General features: G+C 43.5%; 1 protein-coding gene across 8 annotated transcripts in view; it reads right to left on the bottom strand.

Moving 5' to 3' along the window:
• Positions 1-98: 98 nt before the first annotated feature.
• LOC112219441 (lysine-specific demethylase 2B) overlaps positions 99-23,838 on the bottom strand; it is a 51,391-nt gene continuing 27,651 nt past the window's right edge. For 3 of the 8 annotated variants that reach the window (XM_042302213.1, XM_024380685.2, XM_024380681.2), the window contains 9 exons: positions 6,830-7,066; positions 6,535-6,678; positions 6,193-6,291; positions 5,702-6,040; positions 4,339-5,411; positions 3,931-4,094; positions 3,088-3,249; positions 2,597-2,815; positions 99-1,014 (listed from right to left, as the gene is read on the bottom strand). In XM_042302213.1, coding sequence (XP_042158147.1) covers positions 833-1,014; positions 2,597-2,815; positions 3,088-3,249; positions 3,931-4,094; positions 4,339-5,411; positions 5,702-6,040; positions 6,193-6,291; positions 6,535-6,678; positions 6,830-7,066 — 2,619 coding nt within the window. In that variant the 3' untranslated portion in view covers positions 99-832. Of the gene's footprint in view, positions 1,015-2,596; positions 2,816-3,087; positions 3,250-3,930; positions 4,095-4,338; positions 5,412-5,701; positions 6,050-6,192; positions 6,292-6,534; positions 6,679-6,829; positions 7,067-23,838 lie in introns of all 8 variants that reach the window. The other 5 variants (XM_024380680.2, XM_024380682.2, XM_024380683.2 and 2 more) reach the window with 5 other exon arrangements.

Raw genomic sequence — 23,838 nt, 5'->3', positions numbered from 1 at the left:
GATTCTTGGTATGCAGTAGTAGACTTTAAATCAGCCTTATGATGCTTCCTCTTGCAAACAGTCACTGGTGCCCACTCATACGGACTTGATAAACCTTGGAAAGGACAGTAATATTTATTTGTCAAACAGTACAAATAGATTTTTTTTCTAGATATTTCGAAATTTAAGTTGAGTAAAACATGAAAAGGACAACGTATCTGTGTACTGTACAGACAGTTACACGCATAAAAATGAACCTCAGCACTTAAATAAATGACATATAAAACAGCCGTACAGAAAACAAGCTACTGCTCTTGGCATAAGTCTACAGTCTAAAGAATAAAAAACAAGAGACAGATTGAATACTGTCCATCAAAAATGGTACTGTAAATCAGTGCATTCAACCCTGCACATAAAAGTATGAAACACTTTCTGATACAAAAATATTGATGTGTAATGCATAAACTGTGCACTGCAACAACAGTACATACTAAACAAAAGAAGTCAAACTTCACCATTGTGAACATACACTGCCTGTTCATTTGCAGAAATAAAAAAATAACTTAAATATCTTGGCATAGACAAAACAGGGGTGGGGGGAAAAACATGCTTTGTCAAATGTCCAGTAATGCCAGGTGGCTTTTTACATGTTGAAAATCCTGTTTTGGAAAACATGATTGTTTCAGCAGCACAAGAGGCATTCAATGAGTATCAGAGCCACAGTCACTTGTAAAAATGTCCTCTGTCAAATGCAACACTTTCTCCATGGCGATGACGCCACCCTTGACGGTTCCTTATTCTGAAGAGTGTCCTAACTAAGCGAGTGCATACAGCGCAGTCTCTCTCTCAACCGCTAGCAGAGTTTCTGCAGTAGTTTCTCCTCTACAAGTCCGAACTGTACACTCACTGACATCTCAGCAACGAACTGCTCACAGCCCTCCTTGGTCACCTGCTTGCAGTAGCGCAAGTCAATGTGACAGATGCTTCCACAGCGCTTGAAGTAGGCCAGCGACTGGTCCGTGACTCTGTTGCACACTGCAGAGGGGAGGGAGGAGGAAGATAGGTTGATGTAATAGGAGACCATTCAGTATCTTCAGTGCGTATACAGACAGATAGGCTCCTCCTATACACCTACCGCTCGTTTGTTTTCTAGGATATAAGATTCAAACCAAAATCTCACCGTAGTCATGTGCATGGGGATTTCAAGTGCTCCATTAACAAGCTTTCAAGCGGTTCCGTCAGTGAGTGACTGACGGGGGGATAAGACATCAGTGGTGCCAGAGACCTCATTAGTCTGACTGCCACACGGTTCCCCCTGACTGTCTCATAATGGGAATGTCTATCTCTCATTGATCCAACCTTTAAGGGCACTACTCAGAGTGGAGAAACATGGGGGGGGTGATTCAGTTATGGTTTGTAGTGGAGCTTCACTCCGGGGGGACTGTGAGCCCTAGTTTTACTCCACCCCATTGGCTCCAATAGAGCATCACAAATAGGCACAATTAAAGCTATTTATATAGGGCTGCGCAATCTATAACATTTATTTGAATGTATGTTTTAGCGCGATGTTCCAAATGTCTATGTTTTTGAGCGTTCTGTCTTTTTGGTCTCGTGTCCTTCGCACCTTCTGTGCTGCGTGCACATTTCTAGTCGCACAAAGACCCCAAGTCCCTCCCCTTGCCACTCATGACAAAATAGCTTCTTCCTCTCTGACAACAATCGGTTTGAATTTGAAGTTTGGTCCAACAGAATCGCTATGTTGTTCACACAGTTGGAGACGGACAGGAGGGTGTGTTCATAACAGTTCAACTGTTCTGCCTTTTTAGCAAGAAAATAGATCCAAGTTGGCTAGACTCGAAATATGAATATTAGCTGGCTCCTCGCTAGCATGTGGGCTTGTGTTTGAGATATTGTTTATGAGACCTGTGTTCGTTTTCTATAATGTCCGCCTGAAGAAGTTCGTCATCATTAGTGGATTTGCATTACACATGGTTCTGGGTAATTTTAAAACAAAAAGGGCTTTGTCATTAACACACTTGAAAGCCAGATCAGTGATTATTGCAACACCACAAAAGTAGGTTAAACTATTTTAATGAAATAATTACATTATTAGTGGGTCTTACGGTTGTGGAACGATTCTATTTAGCCTAGGTTTAACTTAACAAGCCCTCATTAGATCATTCCTGACTGTTTGAAATGAGGTGTATTGTCTGTTAATGGCTGTGTCTTATTGTGAGAAAACATTTGAAAAAGATATATCGTGAACCGCCCCGCCCCATAAGTTAGAAAAAAAATCAAGACATGATTTTTAGGCCATATCGCATATTGGCATCCATGGGGGGGTGCATTCCTCTCAGTAAGGAACATGCCATGAGCTATGCCATGAACCAATGAATAGGAAACATGCCAAGACCTATGCCATGAAGCAACGATTGAACGTTGCAACGGACAGTCAATGGCTGTGTCTGGATTCTAACCAATATGTTCTAACTAGTGACTAGTACTGTTACTGTTAGTCGTAAATACTCTCAGTAAACAGGAGGCTGTAGGGACATTCGGACATAGTCATTGTCCGTAGTGATAGTAGGCATTGTAACACGGCCTTGTATCCTCCTACCAGAGAGGTTGATGTCAGTGAGCGAGTCTCTGGTGGTGGTCCCAGCCGTGGTCAGGATGTTGACCGACTGGTCAGTGACGTGGTTGCAGTAGCTCAAGTCCAGCCTGGTCAGCTGGGGCGTGTAGCGGATGAGGAGGCGCAGGGAGGTGTCTGTGATGTCCAGCCCGGCCAGACGCAGGTCCACCACATTCCGCAACTTACTCCTGTTGTCCAGCTGACCTAGAGAAGGAGAGACAGAAAGAGACGGAGAGATTGAATGTGTCAAGTTGTTTTTAAGCTTCCTTACTCGGAGCACAATCAGGTCCAAGTGTTTCCAGCTGTGTGGCCTGTAAAGACAGCCACATGGGGGCACCAGAGAGCACAGCAAGACCTGACATGGATGGGCTGCAGCAGCCTGACTGGATCGCAAAACACATGGACATGCTGTTCAAAACTCCCCGCCACGTGTCCAGACGGTCATTCTAACACACTGGAGGATGGTGGGAATATACCTGGCCTGTTGTCTGTGGGGGGTGAGAGTAGGTCCCTCATCTGGGCGTCTTTGAGCCCCTCTACCCACTGGACATCTAGGGTCCTCAGCAACGGGCAGCTGGCGGTGCAGAGGGCAGACACAGCCACCCAGGAGCAGCCTGAGAGCAGCAGCATCCGCAGACCTGCAGGGACAACAGTCAAGGGTTAACAGGGGTCAAAACTCGACATCACTCTCTCTCTTGCTAACACCCTAGCACTGTCACAATGCTCCCCCCACCCAAAAAAAAAAGAAGCACGACTAATACATCAGCAGGGCTCCCTCCCTCCAACTAGTGTAACATTCTCTGCTGCTATTTTCAATCCTTGGGGGGGGGGGACTAATTGTGATTTTCCATTAAGGAATCATATTAGTCTCCAACAGCTCGTTAACCTGAGGCTTCAAAAACAAGGAAACAAAAACAAATCACTATGCAAATGTAATTATAGTCGCCGCATAAATTAATAAGAAACAAAGCAAATGGGCTGAAACACTTAAGGAAACCCTGGGGATACAAGCGTCAGACATGCCGGAGCAGCTCGCCCAGCCATGGAAACAAAGACAGCATTACAGTATTGCCAAACATAAACCCATCACAACTAGTCACATTAAATATGTTCCTGTCAATGCCCTCAGTACAGAGAAGCACTGTAATAGAGAGTGGTGGTGACATCAGGTTTCCAGTGTGTACCCAGAACCATGGACAGAGATACAGACACACACACACACATACATACATACATACTATAGTTCAGACCATTCTGTTATAAAGGCACATAGGGATTTGCACATTGCCTCAGTTACAACACTGCTGGCTGGTGTTTACCTGGCAGCCTGTTGATGAGCCAGCTGAGCTGCTTCTTGGAGATGTTGGTCCAGCTGAGGTCCAGAGCCACAGGCTGTCTGCGGATGATGCCACTCAGCATGAGGGGAGTGATGGACTTACAGCGGTTCAGATCGATCCGCGTCCACAGCCTCTTATCACAGCACCTGGGGAGGCAGGGGCGAAGGTCAGCACACGATCACACAGCCGCCATAGCTACAGCTGTGGAAGGACTACACTGAGGTGAGAGCTCTAGGCTAGAGAGCCTTACAGCTTAGTGTTCATACTGTAGTTCCAATGAACAAGGTCCATTATGAGAAACACAACCCACTATTTCACAAGACTGACTGGTTTAACTTGGTATCAGACCCCTTGCTCTATCTGATAGCCACAGCACATCTGAAAACTCACCATCTGTTCCAGGTTTTGCAGACGCGCATGCAGACACAAAGGTCTCTGTGTGCGAGGTGCCCGAACACGGCCATCCACACCTCCCTGTGCATCATGTGGGTCTGTCCGTCTTCCAGGGGCAGTCTGTCTGGCGGGGGGCTGATGGGAGGCGGCCGGATCACGTGACGCTCCATCTGGACACACTTGGGTGGTGAGCGGCAGGGAGGAGGGCGTGGGCAAATAGGTGTGATCGGAGGGCTGCGATTCCACCCCAGGGGCGAGAGCTGGCGGGGCGTCCCGTTTAATTCCCGCCCCCTGGGGTGGAGCCAGTCTCCGAGGTCACTGGTGCAGTTGTTGAGTGGCCGCTTGGGCTTAGGCTCCTCCCCGTCGCTCTCAGGCTCTGTCTTCATTGGCCTGTGGTTCTGATTGACTAAGCAGTCCTCGGTCCTCAATGGCCGGCGGTTGTGATTGGATAGACCATCCTCAGTCTTAATTGGCCTGCGGTTATGATTGGCAGGAGAGTCCTCTGTTTTTGGTGGTCTGCGGTTCGGATTGGTCGAGGTGTCCTCAGTTTTCAAGGGTCGACGGCTGTTATTGGCTGGGCTGTCCTCCCTCTTCAGTGGTCTGCGGTTCTGATTGGCCAGGCAGTCCTCGGTCTTCTGAATCTCCAGATTGAGCTCTTTGCTCAGCTCCTTGCTCAGTTCTTTGTTGGGGAGGCGGCGGCGTTTGCGTGCCTTCAGCTGGCCAGGTGTCTTCTCTGGGGCATCGCACCCTACACTGCTGGGCCCTGCCCGGGGAGAGCTGGAGCAGGACTGGTCACTCTCTCTGGCTCTAGACGTCCGTAGCAGTGGACTCAGCATAGTCTTTACTGTACCGTCTTTACTGTCCTCTACACCACCACCTTTCTCCTCCTCCTCATCTCCATCCTCTTCCTCCTCTTCTCTTTTCCCTTTAGTTACAACCCTGTCCGCTGTGCATCTGTCCTCCTCTTCATCTTCATGGTCTTTGTGTTCGTCGTCCTCATCTACTTGCTCTTGCTTGATGGTCTTTAACAGCTTGGGGATCAAAAGGTCATCAGGTTTTGGGGGCTTCTTCTGTAAAGGAACATAGGCAGCAGATCAGTTACTCTGACATTCATTTCTTACAATCCACTTTACAGTTTGAAGTGGCCTTATACATATAATCTTCTACATTTTTCTCCAAATAGTGTTTCACAAGTAAGGGGTTTACCATTCTCAAATGGCAAGGGTTACGGTTTGGTAATTGAATCTTGACTAAATAAACTTGTCAATTTTTCTCAAATTAAGAGGAATGCTCAGTACAGATACTTCATCATAAACGTAATTATCCATGATCAGGCTGATCAGTCTGTTGGATAAATCACCTTTTTCTTGACAACAGGAGGCTCGTCCTCATCTTTGATGTCGAACAGCATCCTCTTCTTCCTCAGAGGGTTGTCCTCAGGCCTGGGTCGGGGCAGCCCGCCCAGAGACAGCATTGGAGAACGTTTCTTCAGAGGAGGAGATTCCTCTGCTTTCGTTTTGGGGGTGTCATCACGCTCCGCCTTCCTCTTCACTGTGGCCACGGTTGCCGTGGTCCCAGTGGGTGATGTTGGCAGACTGGGTGGGTCGGGCTCTTCCTTGATGTCACGGTTCAATCGTGAGTCCTTCAGCAGCGACCCGGGAAGGTTGGACGCGTACTTGAACCCTGGTCCTCTTTTTTGCTTGACGGCCAAAAGATGAGAAACAAGAGAAGACTACTTTATATCTTTTGCCTATTTGTTTCCGGACACTTTTAATTCTAAAGTATTTTTACGATACATTTGATGTCTTGAACAGAGGCTAGATATTCAGAGTATTCCGGTTCCACACCCACATAGATGCTTACTTTCCCTGTCTTCCCTGAATGGTTGCATTTTGGACACTCCCAGCAGTTTGGCAACTCGTCATTTACAACTCCACCAGAATCTTTCACCTGAACAAAAGAACACAATGTACTGAGTGGGTGAAGGTGATAGGAAGCACAAGTAAAAGTGAGACAGTAAGAAGCAGAGCTATCATTTATCATTTGCAGCATAGGAGTCCTCTATAGGAGGAAGGGCAACCATAAACAAATACACTGCAGTAACGTAAGTGCTCACACTGGTTCGATCGATCACGTACAGAGAGATATGAGAGGCTCAGTGACAGCATCCACACACTGCATTGAGCCGTTTACCTTGAGGCAGAGAGGATGGACTATCTCATTGCAGATGGAGCACTCCATGAGCATGCGGTTAAACTTGTCCTCCTCTTCCTCCACTGTGTCCTCCTTCCCTGCCTCTCCACACACCAGACACACCGCTGTGTGGGGCAGTACAGGCTGGAGACCACAAACATCATCTTAGGAACTCACTCTAAAACGTCCACACACATAATGTCCCTTGCAGGATAGTTTTAGTTTGACCATTTAAAACATACCACAATAAAAAGCCAAACAGACTTACTGTAGTTAAGATTAGTCGGAGACCTACCGCTATACACTGCCTCATGATGCAGGACTGTTTCATGCGACCTGGCCCTCCGAACTTCTTCATGTCTTTACAGAAGTGGCATTCTCCACACTCTGTCCTCAGGCAAGCCTCGCACTTCCGACAACGCGTCCTTCTCCTCCTGGCGCCAGACGTGCTCCGGCTGGCCGACAGCTTGACCGCCGCCGCAGGAGACGAGGCCGCCATTTTGGGTTTGGGTCTGTTGGGAGGCCGCTGCTGCTGAAAGTAGAAGTGGAGGGAGAGGTGTCTTTATAGCCCAACACTAAAAAGGTACAGAGACAGATGGAGCAGGTCTATGGTGGGCTGCAGCGTCTGCAGTATTGACCCCTGAATAAGCAGCTGATTAGGGAAACCAGGTGAATTGACTCATCTAATCAATGCTAGCGGTTGACCAATTAAGTGCCGAGTCATAAGCAGCAAAGTCTTTATTATGACCGGTTGTACAGCTGTCTGGTCTAACTAGCTACTTCCACTTTCTATGGAAAACACAGGACCAGGGAAGAAGCCATCATCCGACCGCACTCAAGTGAGAACATGACATTTTGTTATTTCTTTAACAAAGTGTTAAATAAAACAGGGAGAGGGCATAAGTTTAAATTCAATTGAAGGCAGTGAGAGATGAGGGGGACTGCTTTGATGTGAAGCACTTTCCATTATTGAGTTTATGTTCTCCTGTTATTACTGGCTGAGCCAACACTGAGACAATACTGTACATGCTGCTCATAAACACACACGTTATATAGATGTACTGTACGCAAACAAGAACACACAGGCTTTGCCTGGCCAGGAGATATTAGCTACTGAGGGTACTTGTGATCTCATCTATATAGGCAGGCTACTGGAGGTTGTTCCTACATCAAAAATATGCTGCAATCATAACCACCCTTTACTCATAGTATAGATCACAGGCACATACTGATGTATGGTTATGGCATGACCAATACCCACTTTAAGAGGGCTGTACACAAGAGGAAATTATGTTAATGTGAATTCAAATGGCAAGTATCCAACAGGCACTTGTTTCCACAGCAACCCACAGAAGAATACATGTGTTTCACCCATCAGACTATTGTCAAATTGAATCTGGTCTTTACATACAGTGCATTCTGAAAGTATATAGACCATTAGACTCCTTCCACATTGTGTTACATTACAGCCTTATTCTAAAATTGATTAAATTGTTTTTTTCCTTCTCATCAAGTTACATACAATACCCCATAATGCCAAAGCAAAAACAGTTTACATTTTTTTGCTAATGTATTCAACATAAAAAAAAACTGAAATATCACATTTACGCAAGTATTCAGACCCTTTACTCAGTACCTTATGGAAGCACCTTTGGCGGCAATTACGAGTCTTCTTGGGTATGCCGCTACAGTACAAGCTTGGCACACCTGAATTTGCAGACTTTCTCCCAATCTTCTCTGCAGATCCTCTCAAGCTCTGTCAGGTTGGATGGGTAGCATCACTGCACAGCTATTTTCAGGTCTCTCCAGAGATGTTCGATCGGGTTCTGGCTGGGCCACTCAAGGAAATTCAGAGACTTGTCCAGAAGCCACTCCTGCGTTGTCTTGGCTGTGTGCTTAGGGTCGTTGTCCTGTTGGAAGATGAACCTTTGACGCAGTCTGAGGTCCTGAGCGCTCTGGAGCAGCTTTTCATCAAGGATCTCGCTGTACTTTGCTCCATTAATCTTTCCCTCAATCCTGACTAGTCTCCCAGTCTCTGCCACTGAAAACATCCCCACAGCATGATGCTGCCAATACCATGCTTCACTGTAGGGAAGGTGCCAGGTTTCCTCCAAACGTGACACTTGGAATTCAGGCCAAAGACACTCTTGGTTTCATCAGACCAGAGAATCTTGTATCTCATGGTCTGAGAGTCCTTTAGTCATGTGTCTTTTACTTTCGAGTGGCTTCCGTCTGGCCTGATTGGGGGAGTGCTGCAGAGATGGCTGCCCTTCTGGAAGGTTCTCCCGTCTCCACAGAGGAACTCTGGAGTTCTGTCAGAGTGACCATCGGGTTCTTGGTCACCTCCCTGACCAAGGCCCTTCTCCCCCGAATGCACAGTTTGGCGGTTGGCCAGCTCTAGGAAGAGTCTTAGTTATTCCAAACGCCTCCATTTACAAATGATGGAGGCCACTACGTTCTTGGTGACCTTCAATGCTGCAGAATGTTTTTGGTGCCCTTCCTCAGACCTGTGCACAATCCTGTCGCGGAGCTCTACGGACAATTCCTTCGACCTCATGGCTTGGTTTTTGCTCTGACATGCACTGTCAGCTGTGGGACCTGAATAGACAGGTGTGTCCCTTTCCAAATCATGTTAAATCAATTGAATTTACCACAGGTGAACTCCAATCAAGTTGTAGAAACATCTCAAGGATGACCAATGGGAACAGGATGCACCAGAGCTCAATTTCAACTCTCATAGCAAAGGGTCTGAATACTTATTTAAATAAGGTATTTCTGTTTATTTATAATGTGCAAACATTTCTAAAAACCTGTATTCCCTTTGTCATTATCGGGTATTGTGTGTAGATTGATGAGGATTTTAATTTTTTTAAATCCATTTTAGAGTAAGGCTGTAACATTTTTATTTTTTTTAAAGTCAAGGGGTCTGAATACTTTCCGAATGCACTGTATAGCCTACTAATATACAGTATCAGTCAAAAGTTTGGACACCTACTCATTCAAGTTTTTTTTTTTTTTTTTAATTGTAGAATTTATTTTATTTTTATTTTACCTTTATTTAACTAGGCAAGTCAGTTAAGAACAAATTCTTATTTTCAATGAAGGCCTAGGAACAGTGGGTCTGTTCAGGGGCAGAACGACAGATTTGTACCTTGTCAGCTCAGGGATTTGAACTTGCAACCTTTCGGTTACTAGTCCAACGCTCTAACCACTAGGCTACCCGCCCCATAATAGTGAAGATAGTGAATAGTGAAGACATCAAAACTATGAAATACATATGGAATCATGTAGTAACCAAAGTGTTAAACAAATCAAAATAGATTTGATATATTTGAGATTCTTCAAAGTAGCCACCCTTTGCCTTGACAGCTTTGTACACTCTTGGCATTCTCTCAACCAAATTGACTTAGAATGCTTTTCCAACAGTCTTGAAGGAGTTCCCATATATGCTGAGCACTTGTTGGCTGCTTTTCCTTCACTCTGCGGTCCAACTCATCCCAAACCATCTCAATTGGGTTGAGGTCGGGTGATTGCAGAAGCCAGGTCATCTGATACAGCACTCCATCACTCTCCTTCTTGGTTAAATAGCCTTAACAGTTTGGAGGTGTGTTTGCGGTCATTGTCCTGTTGAAAAACAAATGATTGTCCCACTAAGAGCAAACCAGATGGGATGGTGTATCGCTGCAGAATGTGGTGGTAGCCATGCTGGTTAAGTGTGCCTTGAATTCTAAATTAAATCACTGACAGCGTCACCAGAAAAAGCACGCCCACACCATTACACCTACTCCTCCATGCTTCACGGTGGGAACCTCACATGCGGAGATCCTCCGTTCACCTACCCTGCGTCTCACAAAGACAGCGGTTGGAATTTTAAAAAACAAATGTGGACTTGTCAGAACAAAGGACAGATTTCCATTGGTCTAATGTTCATTGCTCGTGTTTCTTGGCCCAAGTCTCTTCTTATTGGTGTCCTGTAGTACTGGTTTCTTTGCAGCAATTTGACCATGAAGGCCTGATTCACGCAGTGTCCTCTAAACAGTTCATGTGGAGATGTTTCTGTTACTTTAACTCTGGAATGCATTTATATGGGCTGCCATTTCTGAGGCTGGTAACTCTAATGAACTTATGCTCTGCATCAGAGTTAACTCTGGTTCTTCCTTTCCTGTTTCGGTCAACATGAGAACCAGTTTCATCATAGTGCTTGATGGTTTTTGCGACTGCACTTGAAGATACTTTCAATGTTCTTGAAATGTTCCCGGATTGACTGACCTTCATGTCTTAAAGTAATGGTGGACTGTCATTTCTCTTTGCTTATTTGAGCTGCTTTTGCCATAATATGGACTTGATCATTACTAAATAGGGCTATATTCTGTATACCAATCCTACCTTGTCACAACACAACTGATTTCCTCAAATGCATTAAGGAGTAAAGGAATTCCACAGATTAACTTTTAACCAGGCACACCTGTTAATTGAAATGCATTCCAGGTGACTACCTCATGAAGCTGGTTGAGGTAATGCCAAGAGCATGCAAAGCTGTGGAAACTTTGAAGAATCTCAAATATAAAATATATTTTGATTTGTTTAAAATAATTGGTTGCTATAGTTTTGATGTCTTCACTATTATTCTACAATGTAGCAAATAGTAAAAATAAAGAAAAATTGAATGAATAGATGTGTCAACTTTTGACTGGTACTGTAGGTGTGGAATAATTTTTTGATTGATAATGGCCCACAGAAAATTATAAAAATCTGTAGCCTGCACTCGAATAGCGAATGTAGGTTACGCGCGGTTCCGTTTTTAATATGCAAGCATAGGCGGCAAGTTCATAAGGCGAGGGGAAACTAAGCTTTCTCTAAAGTAAATACAATTAAAATGCCAAAATTAAATAGCCGAATTAGCCTACTCCTGTCCATAAATAAGTAAATAAAATCATTCAAAACAGGATACTCATTATCTTTTTTAATTTTTAATTTTTAATGTGGTTGTGTATTGTTTTAAATCGCATTGCCTACAGTCGTAAGGAAAGGATTATTGTTGTGTTGCGACTGTCTGAAAAGTAGGCTAGAGGCCAAGCCAGGCATATTTAAAAAATGTCAAATACAAATCGCGGGAAAACAGTTTGGAAAGCAAATGGTTATTGCAGGGAAGAAAGAAGACTAATAGGTCTTTTAGTTATCAAAATTATCAACTTAATTGAGCGAATAGTGGAGAGCATAGGCAATATCCCTGGTGAGTGCGCACTGCACATATTCACTATTTATCAATGTTGGGTCAGTGATACTTAAAAGTTTGTTTTTGGACAATCATTTATTCCTCCAGCAGGAAGAAGAAACGTATCTGATATAGCCCAGGCCTACTCTACACGCTCAGCCATGCATTGAACGCTCAGCCATGCATTGAACGCTCAGCCATGCATTGAACAGTCTTTTTTGCAAACAGTGATTGAGTTACATTATTAGCCTAAATTATGACTATTCAATCTACTCATCACATTGCAAAATAGTAGGCTACCTTACACAAGTCTGCAAATGCGATGAAACATGGAATGGAATGCTTCATTATAAAAGGTGCATTTATGGTGAAAATGTTATTCCCCCAAACTTGAAACTCATGCACCGCGCCTATGTATGCCTGGTAGGCTACACCGGTTGGAATGCAGATTGACGTGCTTCATTTTAAGAATTTAGCAGCACAAGAAAGCTGGGATTATCTTTTGAATGGTGGCCAGTCAAAAATCTGTTTTCACATGCGATTGCGCAACGACTCGGCTTTTAAGAACAGCGGCATCAGAGAGCAGTTTTGGCGAAGCCTAGTTACCTTGACTAAGTGGTCACGTGGAATTTGACTGCGGTCATGACTCGTGAATGCTGGTGTGGCGGTAATACGGTCAACGTAACAGGCCTACCCGAGACACCTGTCCATACGAAATACATGGTGAAACACTCAAATTGATTGTGTTCCTTGTTCAAATGTGTTGTGTCTGACTATTCATTAAAGACTGTTGTATTATCAAATACATTTTTCTGTGTAATTATTAGTATGTGATTAAACTAATCATGTAAACTTTAATTAACTAGGAAGTCGAGGCACCACCGGAATTTTTTTATAGAGTTTCTCTTTCCCGAATCGACTATTCAGATATTATCATATCTTATCGATTAGTCTTCTATTAATGTAGCATTATTACCTGAGTTCTCATTACCTTCTCGAACCTTAGCCTAAATGATGAATCAGCAATATACAAATTGGCTTAATTATTTATCTACTAACTAAATAATCACAGAAATAGTAACCAATATCAACTGTTTATGTAACACAATGCATTGATAAGTCTCAAGTGGGCTAAACAGGCATGATGGCTTGGTAGACAATGGAAAGGGGTGGGGACAGATAAAAGGGCGGGAAAGACAAAATGGATTCACTACATACAGCTGATAATTATATTAATTGAAATGCTAATCCTTTGCACATGAACGGCAGCTCATTCGAGAAAAGTTGTATGTATATATTTACGTTCATATGTTGCTGTTGTCTTCTCTGTTGGAATCGCCGGTCTGACTGCTGGAGAGTCAGTTCATCAGAGAGTCTCTGATTAACTTCCCCAGAAGTCACAATGTCTTTCGTAGTTGTCGCTTTCGCAGCGGCTCTGGATAGTGTCTGTTGTAATGGATATGTCAGGCATACAGATGGTCGTTGCATAGAATAGATGCTTCCGCGGTTGTCAGTATTCTTGTACTAGACTTAATTTCCAGCTGCAGACTAGTAATTCTACACCTAGGATTTGCTCTTATTCTGAAGTGATCGATAGTCTCAGAGTTGAACCATTTCCAGCCGTGTAGCCAACGCTATACGCTGTATGGCCTCCAGGGCCTATAGAGTTGTAGTTCTTAACCATTTCACATGTTGCGTCACCTGCATGTTTTCTAGTCTTGGAAATTCAACCATTTGCAACCTTAGCTTACACTGTGGTTTGGTGGTCTGGTGTGAATTGCGTCACGGGGGCTTTTACACTTGGGTAGAAAAGGGCCATCTTGTCATATTTGTGCCCACCTGGGCGTGGCTACTGACTGTACATAAGTTACCATAAAACAACTAATTCTTATTTAGAAGAATAAATCACATTGTTATCTTTCCAAAAGTATTCTTATACTTATTCATCTTATACAACCTTCAGATGTAAACCTAACAGCTGGAATATGTACACATTAAGAGAAATAGTTGTGTGTTCCCTGTCCTTCATGAGATCACCAAATGAAACACACTCGACATGACTGTCCCTTAACTGTCTACGGACCATTCCCACATTCTCAAAAATATAAATACTGTTTAATTCTCCCATTTTGGGGATTAGGAGTTTCTAAAGAGAAGCTCTTTGTTCTCCATAGACTCTCTCCCTCAATACTACATGGCAGTTTCTACCAGGTATTTACGACCGTTGTAAAAACCTGATTTGTGAGAAGGGGGAGGCACGATATACACGATATATAGTGACAAATGTATACGCATGAAACGTACATTATGGAAAACATGCCTCATACTCAGTAATAGTTGGTAAAATAATAAGTGGCAAGAATTTGGAACTGTCAACATTTAAGTATTTGAAACTCAATTTCACAACTGCCTTTTCTATAATCCTGGAGACTATCATTCTCCATAGCATAGTCTATATTCCAATGCATCAAACATGCTGCATGCCCACAACGGAATTAGGCAGCTGCTGACATTTGATAACTCAACTGGATTAGAAATCAAACACTGATCATCTTATTGCAGAGCACAGTGTAAACATTTCTCCCTGCTGTTTTTTAGAGAAGATTGTATGGCAAAGTACGCTATACATGTAATATATGCACTGCTGCCAGACCCTGAGCTCACCTGCGTCAATTGTTGGTTTGTTCATAGTGATATCGCTGAATTTTGTTTTGTCTAAGTCCAAGTGCATCGCAAGTTTGAAAGTGGATTGTACGTGGCATGCGTGTCCCTCTTAATCTCAATTGCTGTGATATGCAAAAAACTTTACAATCACTACCGGAGGTTGTATGTACAGTGGTTCGTCCTTTAAAAGTTGCAGCGTACTGCGGCACAGCTTGCATGGTGCCGCAGAATTCTATGGCACAATATTTAAGTGCCAACCACTGGTACCATTAATGCTAGTTTCACCACCAGAGGGCATCTTTGAGAAGCATTTGATGGCCTTCAATAGTGGCTGTACTAGAGAATTTAAAACCTTTTTTGTAAGAATATAGTATATGGGACTGATTTTAACCTTTTATAACTAGGGGCGCTATTTTAATTTTTGGATGAAAAACGTTCCCCTTTTAAACAAGATATTTTGTCACGAAACGATGCTCAACTATGCATATAATTGACAGCTTTGGAAAGAAAACACTCTGACGTTTCCAAAACTGCAAAGATATTGTCTGTGAGTGCCACAGAACTGATGTTACAGAAAAAACCCAGATAGAAATCCAATCAAGTGCCCCATTTTTTGAAACCGCCTCATGGCAATGACTCCTTATATGGCTGTGGAGGAGCTAGGAGTCAGCTTACGTTTTCCCCAAAGTGTCTGCAGCATTGTGACGTATTTGTAGGCATATCATTGGAAGATTGACCATAAGAGACCACATCTACCAGGTGGTTGTTTGGTGTCCTCCATCGCAATTATTGCGTAATCTCCAGCTGCAGTATTTTTCTGTTTGCCTTTGATGAGAAACCGACTGCCAGGAATGATTTTTCATCGAATAGAATTGTGAAAAACACCTAGACTAGGATTGATTCTAAACAACGTTTGCCATGTTTCTGTCGATATTATGGAGCTAATTTGGAAAAAAGTTTGGCGTTGTGTTGACTGCATTTTCGTTATTTTTTCTTAGCCAAACGTGATGAACAAAACGGAGCTATTTCTCTTACACAAATAATCTTTTTGGAAAAAATGAACATTTGCTATCTAACTGAGAGTCTCGTCATTGAAAACATCCGAAGTTCTTCAAAGGTAAATGATTTTATTTGAATGCTTTTCTTGTTTTTGTGAAAATGTTGCCTGCTGAATGCTAGGCTTAATGCTATGCTAGGCTATCAATACTCTTACACAAATGCTTGTGTAGCTTTGGTTAAAGCATATTTTGAAAATCTGAGATGACAGTGTTGTTAACAAAAGGCTAAGCTTGTGTTTCAATATATTTATTTCATTTCATTTGCAATTTTCATGAATAGGAAACGTTGTGTTATGGTAATGAGCTTGAGGTTATGATTACGCTCCCGGATACGGGTTTGGAGTCACAAGAAGTTAAGAAATGTTGCTTAATTAATTAGATTAATATTATGGTGCCCCCCCCAAAAAAAAAACCTCTAGTTTTAGATGGAAGGAAAATATGGAACGGAAAATATGGCGCTGTACAACGTGACGGTCGGGAGTAGGCTACAGTACTGGGCTATTTAGCTAAAGAATCCCAGTGTCGTGCGGGCACGCAGGAGACCGTGGTTCAATTCCCGACCGGGAGGAAGGAGTAGGCTGTCCTTGTAAATAAGAATTTGTTCTTAACTGACTTGCCTAGTTAAATAAAGATTATTCTAAGAGCATAACATTTATACACCCTAATTGTAATCTAACCAATACTCAAAAGGAGATTCAATGAAAATAAAAATCTCTTTGATTTATCAAAACCAGTCCCCATGCTTGTCTCAGAGCAGCACTATAAATGGTGCTAAAATAGTTGTAGGCTATTGCTTCAAATCCTATTGCTTCAAACTTTATGCTCTTTAAATAAGAGCTACAACTACAGTAGGGCTACAGTGTATCGAAAAATATGAAAGACTCTCCGCCAATAATTACATATAGAGGATTGGAGGATATTTCAGCGATATTTATTCCCATAGTAATTCGTTATGGATCCATAACCAAATAAACATTGGCATTTTGAAAGAGTATTTTTTATCATAAATTTGACTAGCGAAAGCATAAAGATGCCATTATTAGTTACATTGTTTTAGTTTGAATGTGCAGACTGGCACTAAGCACAGCGGAAATGTTTCCCTATTCAGTGCCATTATTAGTGTAATGCCCCTTAAAGTGTTGCTCTGTGCTACCCAGTGTGGTGGGGGTCCACCCTCCCTCCCCCTTCCTTCCCCATGGGCTAGTCCGTCTTCTGTTCGCGACTCTGTGGCCCATCCCGTGCCCCCTGCCCTTGTGCCTTGAACCTCGCGCGCTTTCAGTGGATACAGCTGGAGAACTGCAAGGCAAAACCACTGTGCGCCACTCGGGAGCCATGATATATTGTCCTGCTAATAACAGGGTTAATAATGTACCTGTGAGAATATCCATGGGGCTTTCATGTAATTCTATTATTAATTTAATCGCTTTGTTTAAAAAATAACAATATTTTGGAGATGATTTTGTTTTCAAATAACGTAAAATGAGTGAGAAAAAGGCCATGGGGTGAGACATTGTTACTAATTTGTAAATAAAGCCAGTTTGTTATTCAGAATTATTTATTTATGTTTTTAGAGGGAGAGAAAACAAAAACCTACAGTCATCTCATGGGTCTCCCAGTCAAGGCCGGCACGGGTATTGAACCAGCATTGGTAACAACACAGCTTGCACTGCTATGCAGTGTCTTAGACAATTGCGCCACTCAGGCACTGTACAATGTAACCGGTCGGGAGTGGGCTACAGTACTACAGTAAGAGCAAAATAATCCTAACAAAATAAAATAATAAAAACCTCAGTGTAACAACAGTTTCAGTAAGTAATACTGAAGTCGTGCACAATTAGCAGTTTCTATGTAGGTTTATGGTCGCCCATTCATTATCAGTTAGAGACACAGTAGGACCCAAAAGCATAATCAGTGCTCTAACTCCCCCTTGCGCTGGTCTGGAGCAATGAATTGGTGACGCAGGGTACCGTACTAAACCACAAATTACCTCTAAGTCCCGCAGCATAATCCCTAAATATTTAGTGGAGCAACCACTATAGTCAGTGAGTAAATCAATAAATCAACCATCATCATCTATTCCTGTGAGTTCCTGCTCCCTTTCCGAGATAAAGCTCAAAAGCAGCCTGGCCTTGTCAAAACGTAAAGAAGAAGAAGCAGCCGCAGCGAGGCTCAAGAGGTGGTATTAGCAACAGACTACGGAGGTAGGGAAGCCATCACCCGCTCCCCGGTGATCACCCTGTCAAACGTGCAGTCACTACCTCATAACCTGGATGAGTTAGCGGTTAAATCCTTTAGGAGAAGATATCTAAAAATCTGCTTTATAGAAACGTGGCTCACGCAGGACAATATTGATGTGAACATAGATGGGATACAATGTTATTAGAACAGATTGAGACAAAACACATAAATCAATAGCCCGGGGGGGGCTATGCATCTTTGTAGATAATACAAACCACATTTTATTGGGCACATACACATGGTTAGCAGATGTTAATGCGAGTGTAGCGAAATGCTTGTCCAGGCAGTGTAATGTCATTGAACAATTGTTCACCAGAGACTGAGATTCTCGTTGTATCATTCAGGCCATTCTAACTACCCCGCGACTTTGGACAGGTTACCATTACTCTGGTCTATGTGCCTGGACTTAACAATAAGCAAGCTGTTGCCAGGACTGTTTCAATGCTTCAATGCAGCTCTTTCACCATCGGCTGACCTGACTGTGCTTGAGGATTTTAAATTCGCTCTCCCTCTCCGCACACCTCCCCAGTCTGCAACAGTACGTCACCGGTTTCATCGCTCAACTACATTGTTATGGCAATGTAGATGACACATAGAAGGCAGTGTGCAGCGCATCCGAGATATTGGCAGTAGGTGAAACACGAAAAACCTGTGGAGAAATCCATTCAGGTATAGACAGAAGGGGGCAGGGAGGAGCTTTGATGTCACAGACTGAGAGGTGTTCTTTGATTCGCGCAGGGATCCCCATGAGTCGACAGACAGCATCACATCGTACATCCAGTTCTGTGAGTATACCGTCATTAAACACAAAAACTGTTAAGAGTATTTCCCAACTACAAGCCCTGTGTGTCTAATGACTTGGACATGTGCCTCAATGAAAGGAAGTTTGCTTTCCTGAAAGGAGATGCTGAAAAAGTGAAACACGAATTCAGGTCAAAAATCAAAAACAGATATGCATCTTATTTCAGTCTTTGGGGGCTAGCTAGATGATCATCTTTATCACAGTTTTCACGTGAGAATGTGTTTACATCCTACATAGAAGCAGGCCATTGGCTGCCTTCATAACGAGGGGTAAGTACAGGAGTTCTGATTGGGTCCAAGTTTAGCAGTTCAGCAAATTTACCTGAGCAAACAGTGTTGAAATATACTTTTTACGAGAAAATGTGCAAGAATTGAAGGTGCCAACAAATGTTATAGTCATCAGAAGAATGTTTTACTGTCATAAACAAAGAAATCAGGTTCAGTAACAAACCCAGCTACCACAGAGAAAACACAAATGAACAGCAGGGTCCGAGGATAGATCCTTGCCTTGTTCTAGACTTATCCTCAAACAAGTGGACACTAAGCAGAGTGTCCAGGCTGGGGTGATCAGAGATCCAGGAAACAGCCAGAGAGGATTATTTTGGATATTGGGGGAAATCTAAATCAGTGGTGGAATCCGAGGGACTCTGTTAGTACTATAGACTGGGGGTCTGACTGATCCAAGGAACTGCTAAAACTAAACAAAGCATGGACATGTACAGTGCTCCATGACCTGTCCTGTGTCACCGGTCACTTCCTTGGAAAACACCATATATACACAACAGTATGTGGACACCCCTATTTCAGCCACACCCGTTGCTGACGGATGTATAAAAATCAAGCACGCTGACATGCAATCTCCATAGACAAACATTGGCAGTAGAATTGGACTGAAGAGCTCAGTGACTTTCAACATGGCACCGTCATACGATGCCAGCTTTCCAACAAGTCAGTTTGTCAGCCCTGCTATAGCTGTCCCGGTCAACTGTAAGTACTGTTATTGTGAGGTGGAAATGTCTAGGATAAACAACATCTCAGCCGCGAAGTGGTAGGCCACACAAGCTCACAGAACAGGACTGATGAGTGCTGAAGCACGTAAACATTGTCTGTCCTCGGTTGCAAAACTTGCCTCTGGAAGAAACATCAGCACAAGAACTGTTCGTAGGGGAGCTTCATGAAATGCGTTTCCATGGCCCAGCAGTCGCACACAAGCCTAAGATCACAAGGTGCTATGCCAAGCGTCGGCTGGAGTGGTGTAAAGCTCGTCGCCATTGGAGTCTGGAGCAGTGGAAAAACACTTTCTCTGCAGTGATGAATCACGATTCACCATCTGGGTTTGGCTGATGCCAGGAGAACACTACCTGCCCCAATGTACAGTTCCGACTGTAAAGTTTGGTGGAGGAGGAATAATGGTCTGGGGCTGTTTTTCACAGTTCGGGCTAGGCCCATTAGTTTCAGTGAAGGGAAATCTTAACTCTACAGCATAAAATGACATTTTAGATGATTCCATGCTTCCAACTTTGTGGCCACAAAGCGAGGTTGAGATCGGTGTGGAAGAACTTGACTGGCCTGCACAGAGCCCTGAACTCAACCCCATCGAACACCTTTGGGATGAATTGGAACGCAGACTGCAAGCCGGGTTTAATCGCCCAACATCAGTGCCCGACCTCACTAACGCTCGTGGCTGAATGGAAGCAAGTCCCCGCATATAAATGTTCAAACATCTAGTATAGAGCTCAGAAGAGTGGAGTCTGCTATAGCAGCAAACGGTGGGACCAACTCCCTATTAATGCTCAAGATTTTGGAATGAGATGTTCGACGAGCAGGTGTTCACATACTTTTGGTTATGTAGTGTACGTCACAAGCAACAAGACACTGATGTATCATCCATCAGATTCCCTTATGTAACCGATTACCTGACATCATTTAGTGATCTTGAAGTTAACCTGCCTTAAAAGAGTAGCTCTATCGCTGTCAGATCATACCTCGGGCCAGGAGGCCAAAGGACCACAGACCTCTCATGAGAAAAGATTTTCCAGACAGCCCTCCACATTGTCTCCATAATCACCTTGGTCTCCCACCATGTCTGGATGCAACACCCCTTGAAAGGATAAACACACAATGAGATTCCTGTAGAGCAGTGATATAAGGGGTTAAATCTCCCTCGACATAGAGGGAGAGAGTCTCAGTTACCATAATCACGGACACAGGAAGCTAGGATCACTTTCAGTGACAGATGTTCCTCATCATATTCCAATGGAGATTGTATAGGGAGCATGCCATCTCCTTGCAAGGACATGCAATGACATCAGAAGTGTAGCCTCTCCATCTCATCGGCAACAAAGCCTTTAATGCCTAGTAGTTTGACAACAGGTTTGTTATCTCTAAACTATGTAATGCATTCCCAGACCACAGACGCATATTATGTAAGGTATGAAGATGAGCGTTACTAAGCAGGCTTATTCCTTAGATCAGCAAAGCTGAGGTTCAGCAGAGGAGTAGAAGCAGATGCCACAGCATAATAATCTACTGCACTACAGCTAAGCACAGGAGAGGACCTACTCAATCTGCATTGGCCATACCCACGCATTCCCAGTCATACAGTACAAACAGACGTCTGGATCTTAGATAAAATACTGCTGGAAAACCTCAAGAGGAAAAAAGCGAGCGAGGAATAATAGATGCAGAGCTCTCAGAACCTGAGGCACTGTGATCGCCCAGGGGTACGGTCAGAAAAAGATGAATCGTTATCACGTCACCATATTTATTTTAGGCTACTTCATGAATATTCATGTTAACGGGGATCAAAAAGGCTTGTTGCCAACTGCTGTCCAAACATTGACGACACTGACACTTTCTATTGTAATCTTCTGGATTTACAAGCCTATGAAACTTGCTCTTGATACAACAAAAACTCAAAAAGGACAAGGAATTCACAAGTGACTGACTGAACAACTTCTTGTAATTTATCTCAGATCAATCTATCCATATCTCATAGCACTGTAAAAACATCTGCAACCAGACCCTTGAAATGGTGATATGTTTTCATCTGACATTGAACGTCTGCAAACTTGCACAGGAACACCACATACAAACTGGTTGTGTAAATATCTACAGCAATAACGGGGGGAAATCTTCCGCCATCTCATCTGTGGAAGGATGGAAAAGAATTCAACTGTATCCAATGATATCACAACCCAGCCTGTGTATAATTGGAAGGGGGTGTGGAATGCAGTCAGGGATATGACTGTGTGGCTGAAGAGCCTATACACAAACACAATATCTCCCTCACTGTTTACATGCACAATTTGCAGGCTGTGCCAAACCCAATTCATACGATACACATGAACTTCATTTTCTCTCATTACCATACACAATCGCAGGCACAGTAAATCTATTCAAATGCATCTGATTTATTCTTCCCTGTTCATACATGCTTACACAAGCCCATACGAACCATTTAAATATTCATCTCTAATCTGCATCTTTCTGTCTGATCACACACACAACATTCTTGTTGTTTATCTCATTTTTCTTCCCTGTTCTGGAACAACCAGTAGCTGCCCTGAGAACTAACACTGCTGTCTGAACACTCAGTGCCTTCTTCCTGCACTTACCAGGTACACACACGCACACAACCTGTCAATGAAAAGTACAGGGGAGAAAAGAAACAAGAGAAAGGAGAAACGGCATCTCTTTAGGTGGCTCCAGTTCCACACAACATCTACCAATGCTCAGCTCAATTCACCGTGCCTCACACACATACACATTCCTCTCCTTTTCTTTGTCCCGAGGGTTTGGGTTCAGTGCGCTAACCAACCTGCTCAGCCTCTGAGTCGTAATCCTCATCGTCAGCGCTCAGCGACATGGCCATGGCCGGTTTTCATACCCCGACCAGCTCACAGCAAACTGACATGGCTGAAGGCAGCCCCAGCCTAAAGCCTCCTCCTCCTACTGCTGTCTACCCCACGGCCCTCCCTCCTGCTCCACAATCACCAGCAAAGGCAAGGCACACAGCACCGCACCACAGATCAGGCTAGCTCATGAGTAGAGAAAAGCTAGGTCTGGGAGGGAGTACAGGAAGACAGTGCAGCCAATTGGAAGACCATATGCAGATAATGTATTTGAATATGTGCAAGGGAGCCCCACTTCTTCCAGTCAGGAGAGAGAACACAAAACCAATTGGGGGATATTCATGAGCAGGATCACTGGGAAGGAAAACCAGACCAGACCAGTCCAGCCAATAGAGAGACAGATGGGGTTTAATCACCAAAGGTGCACACAGAATCACCGGCTGGCATTTAAAGGGACCGACGGTGAGGAGCAGCAGTAGACCACAGATTTCTATTCTCAAAATTCTAGCACAATGCAGAGCTCTGCTATTGTGTCTCAATCACACGGCTCTGTGAGTGATTCATCTAGTCTGTTGCTTTCCTCCCTGCCCGCTGTATCAGTGGATCTGGATTTGATGGCTCTGCTATGGCATCTACTATATTTCCAGTAGCTTGGAACTGAACATGCAACACAGGAAGTTAGAGAAGATCAAAGAGCTCCACACAGACCATGTTCTATTCTGCTGCATTCCTTCCCCATTCTGTCTTAACACAGCAGTGGAAATGTGTTATTTGGTATTTTATTAGGATCCCCATTAGCTGTGGCAAACACAGCAGCTACTCTTCCTGGGGTTCACATAAACCATGACATAATACAGAACAGCTCAAGGATAGAACTACATGAATATATTTCTTTTTACAAAAAGGCACAGATGCTGTGACACAATTTCGCATTTTTGGACCTGCTACAAAAGGATACATCAGACTTTTTGTCAAGCTGGTCAGTATGCCTAGGTCATCCATAATGTACAGTTATGAATATAACTAATGTTCCCTGAAGGAGGGAACATACCATGAAGAGTCAACGACCGATTCTATTCACCTGAATCAAGCTGAAATCACACACAGCCTTCCTGGCTATAATACCGGGGCTTGCATCCATTTTCTCAATTCAGTACCGCTCTTCAGCGAGCCCAAAACCCCTGACGGCGTGGGGCCAAACATGTTATATACCTTGTTCCCTCTTTCAGGGAACAGTAATTATAATCATAACTGTACGTTACCTTTCAGTCGGTGACTCTGTATAACATACTATGGGACACACAATCACGTCATACTATGGGACACAGAGTCCAAGTCATGCATCCTAAGAGCATGTAAAAGTTTTTTCAATTCAAGTAAAAAATTAAATAATTATTAAATCTACACATGCAATGACTTGTTCAACTACAAATCGTGACCTTGGGATTACAAGGTTGACCTTGTCAAATGAGTT

Source organism: Oncorhynchus tshawytscha, linkage group LG20 (assembly GCF_018296145.1).
Source record: "Oncorhynchus tshawytscha isolate Ot180627B linkage group LG20, Otsh_v2.0, whole genome shotgun sequence".
Classification (NCBI taxonomy): domain Eukaryota; kingdom Metazoa; phylum Chordata; class Actinopteri; order Salmoniformes; family Salmonidae; genus Oncorhynchus; species Oncorhynchus tshawytscha.
Note: the sequence above shows the minus strand (reverse complement) of the source record. Positions and strands in the feature narration are given on the sequence as shown.